This window comes from Aulostomus chinensis, chromosome 1 (genome assembly GCF_037954235.1).
Source record: "Aulostomus chinensis isolate RoL2024-O1b breed Wild chromosome 1, RoL_Achi_v1.0, whole genome shotgun sequence".
Taxonomy (NCBI): Eukaryota; Metazoa; Chordata; class Actinopteri; order Syngnathiformes; family Aulostomidae; genus Aulostomus; species Aulostomus chinensis.
The window spans coordinates 13,062,244-13,074,326 of record NC_141320.1 but is presented as its reverse complement, the minus strand read 5'-3'; the positions used below and the strand labels follow the sequence as shown (position 1 = coordinate 13,074,326).

Sequence of the window (12,083 nt, the reverse complement as noted above, 5' to 3'; positions counted from 1 at the left end):
GAGATGTGTTCTCTCTTCTTAACTCCCGTCAAAACCCTCGCTGCAGCGTTCTGGACCAGCTGGAGACTCTTTAGAGAGTATTTAGGACATCCTGAGAGGAGAGAGTTGCAATAGTCCAGCCAAGAAGTGATAAATGCATGCACCAGCTTTTCAGCATCACTCTGGGAAAGGTTGAACTGAAAAGTCACGTGGAACCTCATGTCTTTCATGATGTTTCTTGTGTTGCAGCAGGTATCTGGAGGGTGGGGAGCTGTTCATTCCTCCTAGTTGGACGCACCTGGGCCCATTTTTGATTTTTTTTTTTTTTTTTTAGATAAATACATTCATTATTTAGTTTTCAACTTGCATCTCCCACTCTTTTGTCACAGCTCTAGTGCCATGTTTTGACAAATGGTTTCTCGCCAGTATGCATTCTTACCGTATGTGTCTTGTCAGAAGTCCCCGATCTGAGAATCTTTTGCCACCAACTGAGCAAGGGAATGGTTTCTCTCCAGTATGCGTTCTCATGTGTCTGTTCAGATTTCCCTTTTCTGAGAATCTTTTGCCACAAATAGGGCAGAGGAGTGGCTTCTCCCCTGTGTGCATTCTCATGTGTGTTTTCAGATATCCCTTAGCTGAGAATGCTTTTCCACAAAAGGAGCAGGGGAATGGTTTCTCCCCAGTGTGTGTTCTCATGTGTTTTTTCAAATATCCACTTTCTGAAAATCTTGTGCCACAAACTGAGCAGGGGAATGGTTTCTCTCCAGTATGTGTTCTCATGTGTCTGTTTAGATGTCTCTTTTCTAAGAATCTTGTGCCACAAATTGAGCAGGGGAATGGTTTCTCTCCAGTGTGTGTTCTCATGTGTCTCGTCAGATTTCCCTTTTTTGAAAATCTTGTGCCACAAATGGAGCAGGGGAATGGTTTCTCCCCACTGTGTGTTCTCATGTGTGTACCTAAACCACTTCTGTAACTAAAACCTTTACTGCATGTTGAGCACCTAAAAGGACGCTCATCCTCACTGACTTCTGTCTGAGAATCAGAAGGACCAAAGTTCACGTTCCTGACGATCTCTGATTCTCTTTCAGTCTTTAATTTTTGCTCTTTTGAGCTGCAATGAGTCACTTCCTGTCCTGGTCTCAATTTCTGAGGCAAATTCCTCCTTGAACCAAACTCAATGAAAAGAGACGTCCTGCTACTGACGACCAGTCAGCAAACTGGGACACACACAGACAGCCTCTCTTCAGTATAAAAAGGTGTGTCACATTGGAAGACATCTCTGACTATGTTGTTAGCAGGGCTGCTGTGTCTCCATCCACAGATTTCTCTCATCCACCTCTTTCTGCCACAACAATCCTGAAAGTGACAGTCTGGGTTTGAGCTAAGCAAAGTTACACCAGACCACTTGGAAACCTGACGACGCCAGCTAATGTTGGTCAGGAAGCAGCCAAGATGGCGCCCAGCGTGTCCCGGGCCTGGTGAGGTTTAACGGCTCCAACAACACCGAACAGCCATCAACTATTAAATACTTCTACGTTGTTCCACTCCTGCTCAGACAGTTAGACACAAGGACCCGGATTCCGGTCACAACTGGACCAGAGACACTTGCTGGCTAGCATTCGCATGAGCGGTGCCTCCCGGTTCTCCTGGTCAGTGTGTGGGGTCCAGGGATGTCCTGGCCACGGGAAAAAGTGGGGTAATTCTCGAATGGCCAGTTCAGCCCAGGCGGGCCAGGGAGCAAACAAAAATTTTTTTTTAATAGGCCTGTATAATTTCCAATATATGTGGCACAGTGGTGCAGTGGTTCAACCTGTCGCCTCACAGCAACAAGGTTCTGGGTTCAAGCCCCGGCTCAGGCACAGGATGTTTCTGTGTTGAGTCTGCATGTTCTCCCTGGGACTCTCCCAAGCTGGCAGAACGACTCCAGCCAGGGTCCTGCTGAGTGTTGTGATGCTCCGTGTTTAGCTGTCAAGCTAGCAGCTCTGGACTCACTGATCTGGACTGAAACTGCATTGAAATGAAACAACAGAGCTTCACTGGTGTCTGCAGGAGGTTTGCCTTTGGACTTTGTCCACTAAATCGACTGTAACGTTGGTTCATTCTGACGGGACTCATTTGGATATCATGTGACTTGCTGCAGGACACAGAGACTGCTGACACGTGTGTGTGTGTGTGTGTGTGTGTGTGTGTGTGCTGACTGAGTCCTGTGCTGCCCTTTTAGCATCAACATCCTGGTCCTCCTGATGTGTCTGGTGGCCTTCAGCCTGGCAGCAACCACCTTCAGCTGCTCCACAGCTTTCCTCATGTCTCTGATCCATGATGGTGGTAGAATGGAGCTCCATCATCAGAACAAGTCCCACCAACATTGTGCTGCCTGCTCTTTGACTTTTACTGACTTGTTGTTGTTGATTTGATCCACCATCTTTATCTGAGGGGGCACTGAGCAGGTCTGGGATCATGGATGGGATTGGACCACCTTTGCCTTCAGAAAAACAATCCAATCCTTCTTTCTGGCTCCTGAAGGTGGAGTTTGTCTCAGGGATTTTTCCACAAAATTTTAGAAGTTAAAAACCCCACAAATCCTGATGGACTCCCAACATTACTGGATTAAGAGTTGACAAAATGATCTGCAGCAGCGGAAAAATCTGCTGAAAAAGGTACGTGATACAGTGTCAGCTTCCTCTCATCTCTCTGTCACACCGCTGTGTGTGTGTGTGTGTGTGTGTGTGTGTGTGTGTGTGTGTGTGTGTGTGTGTGTGTGTGTGTGTATATCTTCTCATGACGCGCGGCACACACGTGTGCACACACACCCCACTCCAACTCCACAGCCCTCCATCAACACCCAATCACTGTTTGGATGCAAACGACCCAGGACGTAGCCTGTCAGGTTCCAGCAGGGATCTGCTCCACGTTCCTGCCTGTTAAAAGGAAGGTTTTCATCACCACTGTTGCAGGATGTGCTGCTGATGGAGAATTGTTGGGTGGAGGTTCATTGAAGCAGTTTGGTGCTGGACCTGCTCTACTAGTAAAGAGTCATGAGAGAACTTTGTTGTGATTTGGTTCAAACAAATAAAAATGATTTGACTTGAGAGTTACACCAGCAGAAGCTGAGCCTTCAGGTGGGATAAGGGGGACCAGGTTTGACCGGTCTTAGGGTAAAGGTCTGATAAAGTGCAATCCAATTACATAACAAAAACAGTTATCCAGAGAACCAACTACCCCCCCCCCAAAAAAAAACAATCACCACCACCCTTTCCCACCTCTGTCCCCCCTTCATATTTCTGTCTGCCCCCTTACAAATGCCCCCCCTGCACAGGCTGGCGGAGACTGCTGAGGAGACCACCAGGACTCCACCGCCCTCCCTGCAGAGCATCGACCACTGCAGTCCACAGCAGAGCTGCCTCCATCTTGAAGGACCCACCCCAACACGTCTGTTCACACTTCTACCCTCAGGCTGGAGGGACAGAAGTGTGAAATGTAGAACCACAGGACTAAAGAACTCTTTCTTTCCCTCTGCAATCAGACTCTTGACCTCCTAACAAAACCACCTCAGGACCCTACTTGACCTCTGCCTGCATCAACAATTCTTGTTTTTGCAATACTCAAATATTTTGCACAGCACTGTTTAATTGCACTGTTTCCTCACTTCTCTACTGTCACTGTTTATTGTAAATTTAAATTTCTTTTTATGTTCCTGATGTTAGGAATTCTGTGGGCAGCAAAGTAAGAATTTCATTGTTCAGGGAAACATGTTTCTATACTGTACACATGACAACAAACACTTTAATCTTGAATCTTTGAATCTTGAGTTCTGTGTTTGAGCTTAGAATTCTTTCTTTGATCTCAGAGTTCTGTTTGATCTTAGAATTCTTTCTTTGATCTAAGAGTTCTGTGTTTGATCTTAGAATTCTTTCTTTGATCTCACCTTGATTTCTCAATGATTTCTTTGAGCACACAAATTGTCTTTGATCTCTCAGTGAGACAAAGACACAGAAGCTCAAGCTGCTGTTGAGGAGGCCTGATCCTCAGTCATCAAATCAGCGTCAGTTCAGGTTGCCTGCAGGGATTTTTAAGTCCAGCAGGTGTCAGTATTCAGTGACACAGAATCAACACAGTGTCATTGTGTCGACACGCTTCATGACGCCTCATCGACCATCACTATGTCCGGGAGTGTTTATGATTCTTTTCAGTTCTGCAGGATTTCTTTTTGAGCGACTGAAAATAGCGACTCCCTCATTTGTTGTAATTCAATGTTGCGGTGAAGCCGTGTGATTGGCGAGCGCCGGCGTCTTCTTCTGCTTTATTTTAGTTAAGCGACCAGCTGCTGCCCTCTACTGGCAAGACCCTCCGGAGGAAGAACTCAATTGGAAAAAAACAATTCTGCTTCTTTTTCATCCACAACTGAGGATCATTTAAGATTAAAAAAAGAACCTGAGAAAAAGGTTCCTCTTCTCTCAGCACAATCTTCATCTGATTTAAATGCAGCATTTATCCACATCCTGTCAGAATTCTTTGTACAAAAATTCAGTGGGTGACATTATGTTGAGGACGTTCAGAGCGAGAGGAGAAAATAACTGGGAGATTCTCCCTCAGTGAGAGATAATTAGGATCCGTTTAAAACTCTCAACGTGTGGTTGTTGAACGACTCTCACGACCAGAACACTCGGACAAAAAGACAGGAATCTTCCAACTTTGTAACACGTGACACCACATTAGTGCACACAAACAGTGATGCACACAATCCAGACCTGTTCTTGTCAGTCCAGGAGTTTGACAGTTTTCTATTTTCCCAGATTAAAAAAACAAACAAAATTCAAACATTGTTTTAATTTGATTTTTTTATTCGCAATTCAATGAACACAAAACATTTCATTAAGATCATCAATTTTCAGTGACAAAAAAAACAAACGGAAAAAAAAGACACATTAAAACAGAGGTTACAAGAAAGAAAATTAAGAACAAAAAACAGTTAACAGGAAAAAGGAGGCACATTAAAACAAAGGCTGCAATAACAAAAAAAAACCAAACACATTTTCTATACATATGGATATATCTATATATATATATATATATAGATATATCCATATAATAGATATAGATATATATGTAGATAGACAAAAAAATACACATTAAAATCTACAATCACAATTTTTAAAAAATAAATAAAAGTCAAAAGAAAACACATTGTTAAAACAGAGGTGAACATCACAACTTTCAAATAAAAAACAAAACCCCAACATCAAAAAGCATGAAAAACAGGATCCGATTAATAAAATAACGGAAAAAAACAAACAATAAAATCAAATCAATAAAAGCTCCCACCCACCATCTCCCTCCACCGCTCAGATTTATTCAGATTTCTCTCAGGTGTCCAGTGTCGTCTCTCTCTGTTCATCAGGTGGATATCTTTGTACACGTAGACCATCATCAGGTACGCACACACCTCCATCATGTTCCTCAGGTATTTAGCTGGTGATCAGGTATTTGTCTAGAAAGATGATCACCAGGTGAAGATCTAGAAAGACATTCAACAAGTTTACATCTGGATGTAGAGATTTTTGGGACATTGGTCAACATGGTTTTTTTGTCCAAGTCAGCAGATATCCCATGATGCTTTTGACTGAGTGTCTCTGCCTGGAGGATTTGGCGTCACCTTTGAGACCTTTAAAAAAAAGCTTTTAGATCCGTCCCTGATGGTGGTCCACATTTCTATCTAGATATGTACCTGATGGTGGTCCACATATCTATCTAGATCCGTACCTGATGGTGGTCCACATTTCTATCTAGATATGTACCTGATGGTGGTCCACATATCTATCTAGATCCGTACCTAATGGTGGTCCACATATCTATCTAGATATGTCCCTGATGGTGGTCCACATTTCTATCTAGATATGTCCCTGATGGTGGTCCACATTTCTATCTAGATATGTACCCGATGGTGGTCCACATTTCTATCTAGATATGTACCCGATGGTGGTCCACATTTCTATCTAGATCCGTACCTGATGGTGGTCCACATTTCTATCTAGATATGTACCTGATGGTGGTCCACATTTCTATCTAGATATGTACCTGATGGTGGTCCACATTTCTATCTAGATCCGTACCTGATGGTGGTCCACATTTCTATCTAGATATGTACCTGATGGTGGTCCACATTTCTATCTAGATATGTACCTGATGAACACATCAAAGTGTGGAGGGATGTATTTAAACTGATTCAGACAGATGAAAACCTGTGGGGACGGTTATTTACCCCAAGAATCTCTAAACAGACACAAACCTAACGCATGTCTGCAAATATCGACATGTGGAACATGAACATCTAAGAACATGTGGATTTCTACCAGGTGAAGGGCCGAGGTTGGAAGAAAACCTGAGAGCAGCCAGACAGACAGTGGACGGGAGCTTTTTTCTAGGTATCAAGGTTATTTTCTCTCAAACAAACTCCCTTAAAACAAACATAACAAAAAAAAAAAAAAAAACAAGCACAAAAAGAAAGAAAGACATCTGGATCCATTAAAACTGAGAATAAAGTTACAATTTTTGATTAACAAAAACAAAAAAAGGACAAAAACTATTTAAAAACACAATCAATTACAATTTTTTTTTTAATTAGAAAAGCATTTAAAAAGATGAAAAGAGGCTCCAGTCGTTCTCATGGTTCACCTCAGTGGTTCCGGCCACTCAGGCCAAACTGTCCTCGGCTTCTTCCAGCAGCCTGTGCAGCCCCTGGGGCCCCGGTGAGGACTTGGGGGGGCCATCATCTTCAACTTATCCCAGCCAGGTGAAGAAGAGACGCACGGATTCCAAGGCTCGCTGCTCTGCACCGTCACTTCCCCGCCACTTGAGGAAGACCTCGGTGTAAATGACATCTTCTTCAAAGGGGACGTCAAAGACCGTCAGGAGCAGCACTGCGGGGACGCCGCAACACGGCAGCTTTTATCATGGACTGGTTTAGGGGCTTTGGAGCCAAAACAAGACTCATCCCACCCTCCAGGGAGGTCAGGAGGTCAACACTCACTTTTGGGGTGATGCATCTCTGCCATCAGCTGCTGGAGGGCCAAGAGGGCCTGAAGTTGTTTGGGTCCATCGGTCAGAAACCTCTTGAGAAGCCTGACTCTCTTAGTCAGCCGTCCTGCATCCAGACAGTTGCGGTGCTCGCCTGAAACTAGCAGATAAACTGGTGGAAAATTTCTGAGTATTCAATTCCATGTCAGCAGGGTCACGACCCAGAACCGAATATGAGGACAGTCAAAAAACCAAACAAAACAGAGGAGTCCCACGTACCGACGACGGCAGACCTGCACAGTCGTCAGCAAAGCTCTGAGGAACTCCACAGAAGCGGTCTGGCTTTCATCCAGGTTGGCTTGAAAAAGAGAGGAGGACAATCCAGGTTCACCATGATTGACCAACAGACCGATGTGGTCCCGTCACCCCACAACCAGAAAACACACACCTGCACCCAGTCCCAGATCTGCTTGTTGCTGGCCTCGTCCCGCAGCAGCCTGTCCAGATGCTGCCTCATCTCTCTGGTGGTGAGGCTCTGAAAGACCATTAAAAACAGTTTCAAAATGCTCTTCGGCAACTCGCCGATCCAACAAACCGTCAACAACTGAAGTAATCAGAGCATGAACCCCAGACAGCCTGCTGACCTGCTTCCTGACACACTTGGTCAGGTCCCTGGATGAAGCAGCAGGGGACAGGTGGCCAGGTCCACGCTTGACTGGAGGGAAAGAAAGACAATAAGGGGTTGAAGTTCAGTCCCGATCATGTGAGACAGAGGCTTTAGCTGAAAGTTCCTACCTGTGACGTCGGCGCTACGACGCCCGTCCCTCCAGTTGGACTCTCGGCAGGAGGGTCGCCAGCGGCCCCACGTGTCCCCTCGGCTCCTCGAATGGTCCCCAGCAGCAGGCTAGCAAAACAACATGAGATTTCAAGTCCAGTCACCAAGACTTCAGCCAGGACGGGCAGTGACAATGACTGGGACTTTACCGTTGGGATGCTGCGTGCGGCGTCCTCTCTTTTGGGGCTCCTGCCTCCCATCACGAGGTGGGCTGCACCACCCATTTCCATTTTTGGAAGGGTTCCCCATGGCTCCTCCCTGTCTGCCTCCACCCTGCTGCTGCTGGGTCTTGGAGCGGTCCCTCAAGGTCTCTTTCTCCTGCTCCTGGTGGATTGGACCAGTTCTCTTTGGCCCCTGGACCTCCTGAGGGGGAGTCAAGTTCACCTGCAGCATAGAGGAGGAGAAGGTTATTAACCATGTCACATCTGTCCCAGCAGCCATGTTTGTTTTTCCTTTAACTTGTCACCCGTTAATATTTACTGCTAAACGGGTCAGCATCAACCTTTCTAGGGTGCACAACACCTCACTTGAATTATTAGAACAAACAAGAGCTGATCCACTGAGAGATGATCCCTTGATAGTGATTCACAGGGTTGTTTGGAGCTTCAGGAAACTAAGCCTTCATCATCACATCTCAACTTTGACCACCCAGTAAAATTAACAGGATTCTCAATGCAGACGTTCACTTTCCTCAATGTTCTGCTGCTAATCTTCACAATTCACTCTCCAGGTCAAAGGACAGGAAAACCAAAAAACAAAGAGATTCAAACACTGAGTGGTGTGTTTTGTTAAAAGCTATTTAACAGGTGGCGTTTATTCCAGAGTTAGATTAGTAGAGGTTAGCATAATTGTTCACATAGGTTAGATTAGCGCAGGTTAACAAAATTGTTCACATAGGTTAGATTAGCGCAGGTTAACAAAATTGTTCACATAGATTAGATTAGCGCAGGTTATCATAATTGTTCACATAGGTTAGATTAGCACAGGTTACCATAATTGTTCACATAGGTTAGATTAGCGCAGGTTAACATAATTGTTCACATAGGATAAATTAGCGCAGGTTAGCATAATTGTTCACATAGGTTAGATTAGCGCAGGTTAGCATAATTGTTCACATAGGTTAGATTAGCGCAGGTTATCATAATTGTTCACATAGGTTAGATTAGCACAGGTTATCATAATTGTTCACATAGGTTAGATTAGCACAGGTTAGCATAATTGTTCACATAGGTTAGATTAGCGCAGGTTAACATAATTGTTCACATAGGATAAATTAGCGCAGGTTAGCATAATTGTTCACATAGGTTAGATTAGCGCAGGTTAGCATAATTGTTCACATAGGTTAGATTAGCGCAGGTTAACATAATTGTTCACATAGGTTAGATTAGCGCAGGTTAGCATAATTGTTCACATAGATTAGATTAGCGCAGGTTATCATAATTGTTCACATAGGTTAGATTAGCACAGGTTACCATAATTGTTCACATAGGTTAGATTAGCGCAGGTTAACATAATTGTTCACATAGGATAAATTAGCGCAGGTTAGCATAATTGTTCACATAGGTTAGATTAGCGCAGGTTATCATAATTGTTCACATAGGTTAGATTAGCACAGGTTAACATAATTGTTCACAGGTTAGATTAGCGCAGGTTAACATAATTGTTCACATAGGTTATATTAGCGCAGGTTAACATAATTGTTCACATAGGTTAGATTAGCGCAGGTTATCATAATTGTTCACAGAGGTTAGATTAGCGCAGGTTATCATAATTGTTCACATAGATTAGATTAGCGCAGGTTAACATAATTGTTCACATAGGTTAGATTAGCGCAGGTTAACATAATTGTTCAAATAGATTAGATTAGCGCAGGTTAACATAATTGTTCAAATAGATTAGATTAGCGCAGGTTAACATAATTGTTCACGTAGGTTAGATTAGCGCAGGTTAACATAATTGTTCAAATAGATTAGATTAGTGCAGGTTAGCATAATTGTTCACATAGGATAGATTAGCGCAGGTTAGCATAATTGTTCACATAGGTTAGTTTAGCGCAGGTTAACATAATTGTTCACATAGGTTAGCTTAGCGCAGGTTAACATAACTGTTCACATAGATTAGCTTAGCGCAGGTTATCATAATTGTTCACATAGGTTAGATTAGCACAGGTTAACATAATTGTTCACATAGGTTAGATTAGCGCAGGTTAGCATAACTTTAACTGACTAATAATCGTATATTTTCCCCTGAAACAATGCAGTGTTTTCCTCCACCTTCATTTCATTGACAATTCTTGAACTATAACTTGCTAGCAGTCCCATGGCTAAAGGTTGTTCGAACTGTTGCGTCACCTTCAAAGGTACAAGCTCCTACATTTGCGGTCGACTCACCTGGACGCGCTCTCCCGCCTTGTATCGGAGCAGAGACACATTCTGGTTGGTCCTCAGACGGAAATCAGTGCAGGAAAAAGCCATTAATGGTCCAAAATTAAGTGCAGACCGGTGCTGAGGACAGTGTTTGGTTGTCACTGCCGCCAGCAACGGCCGACTGAGGAATGCTGCGTCACTTCCGGGTCTTATACTCTCGATTTAGAACGCAGACGCATCAAAGGAACGATGAGAATTAAAACATTTGAATGATACCCGCGGAGTGGGCGTGGCTTAACATCAAAGAGGCTCAGATTCTGAACAGCACCATCTGCTGGACGACTTTAAAAGTGCAACTTAAAACTCTGGACTCAACTCAATGTGTGGGAGGTTTGAGGGCGTCTGCAAGTCAATGTTTACTTTGATATCCTCGCTTTATTGTGTGATTCTACTGATTCTACACTGAATTCAGTAGAATAACCACCTAAAGTGAGTAGATGGAACAATACAGCTAAATGAAGACAAATACATTTGAATGGACCGCTCAGCACCACAGTCCTGTCCTTTTGATACCATCATCAGAGACCGGCTCATTCAGGCTTGATGTGGGTTTTCCACTCCTTCAGGAACATTTTTGAATCACCAAACATTCACTGAAACGTCTGTTTAGACAAGAGAACAAACCTAGAAACCTGTCTCTTGCTGCCCTCTACTGGCGAGATACCCCAGGAGAAAATATTTGCTCAGATTGATTTAGAATGATTTATTTTAGAATTTATTAATTTATTTAGAATTATTTTTTATTTTTTTATTGGATTTATTGAACATCAATCAAAAGTACTGGTTTCAACCGGATCCCTATTCAAAATCCACCTTTTAATTGATTGAGATCTTGACATGAAATTTGAAGTCAAAAGAAAACTTGTCTGACCTAAAATAAAATCCTCTACTAACAATCCTGGTTCGGACTTGGATGGGAGACCGCCTGGGAATACCAGGTGCTGTAAGCTTTTTTGTTTCATTGTGAGGAGCAACTCTAACCACATCACTGGAGCATCATTTTGACTTCATTAGCAATTAATTATTAATTGGACTACTTCCAGATGTTCAAGGGTCCAATAAGGTGACTTGCAGCTAAGTCATTGATTCTGCCTGGGATGCATGAGCAGGAGATCCTGGATCCGTCCCTGACACTAAAGAAGTACATTGATGAACTAAATACAGTGTTGGAACCTTTCCTACCTCTTTGGGAACGGCCACAGAAACATCTTTGTTACAGTTTTCCTCCATGAGTTCTGGAGGTCAGGGATTAAAGGTCAGAACCTGTGTTTTAGACTGTAGAATTTATATCCAGCAGAGCTTCCCAGTGTTTCAGAGTTTTATTAATGCAGGTCCTGTGTTAGGGGGCTCACTTCAACATGTTAAAGCATCATCAGCGTCCAGCGCCACCTTGTGTTCGTCTCCATTTATGTGGACACCTTTAATATTTGTGGTCTCTGAACCACTGTAGGAGGGGCTCGATATGAAGAGCTGGAAGCAGCAGGGAGGGGGGTCATGTCTCATGGTCTCTCTTATTTTGATATCTCATTTGTGTCCTGTTCTTCCTGTTTTAGTTTGATGTTGAACCTCCCCTCTTATTTTCAGGTGACTTCACTTCCCCTCGTCTTCTGTCTGCCTGAGTCTCTCGGTGCATCCCAACAGACGTCAGGACTCTGACAGGGACGACCTCAGCAGAGACTCCTCTGTTCAGAGGACAGGAGAGCTGAGAGAAGACTTTTTGACATCATTCTACATCCTGAGGGACGATCAAAGTTCTATTGATGTACAACACATAAAATCACACCACATGAAGCAGGCTGATGAACAATAAATCAAATCTAAAAATGCTT

General features: G+C 43.5%; 1 protein-coding gene across 2 annotated transcripts; it reads right to left on the bottom strand.

The window, feature by feature from the left end:
• Positions 1-5,883: 5,883 nt before the first annotated feature.
• LOC147270416 (uncharacterized) lies at positions 5,884-10,402 on the bottom strand. 2 transcript variants are annotated; one of them, XM_086202937.1, is made up of 8 exons: positions 10,219-10,354; positions 7,978-8,212; positions 7,789-7,897; positions 7,638-7,708; positions 7,442-7,528; positions 7,273-7,351; positions 7,007-7,153; positions 5,884-6,896 (listed from the first exon to the last, which is right to left on the bottom strand). In XM_086202937.1, exons 2-6 carry the CDS (start codon positions 8,056-8,058, stop codon positions 7,298-7,300), a joined length of 402 nt encoding a protein of 133 aa, XP_086059063.1. In that variant the 5' UTR covers positions 8,059-8,212; positions 10,219-10,354; the 3' UTR covers positions 5,884-6,896; positions 7,007-7,153; positions 7,273-7,297. The 2 variants fall into 2 exon arrangements, with proteins under 2 accessions (XP_086059063.1, XP_086059054.1); XM_086202928.1 differs by lacking the exon at positions 7,978-8,212 and having other exon boundaries at positions 7,007-7,165; positions 10,219-10,402.
• Positions 10,403-12,083: the final 1,681 nt, after the last annotated feature.

Excerpts from the sequence above, each read along its gene's own strand:
- LOC147270416 (XM_086202928.1), bottom strand. The coding sequence starts at position 10,302 with ATGGCTTTTTCCTGCACTGATTTCCGTCTGAGGACCAACCAGAATGTG. Across the intron at positions 7,898-10,218 it reads AGGCGGGAGAGCGCGTCCAG|CCTGCTGCTGGGGACCATTC; the intron begins GTGAGTCGACCG and ends TTGTTTTGCTAG. Across the intron at positions 7,529-7,637 it reads CCAAGTGTGTCAGGAAGCAG|AGCCTCACCACCAGAGAGAT; the intron begins GTCAGCAGGCTG and ends ATGGTCTTTCAG.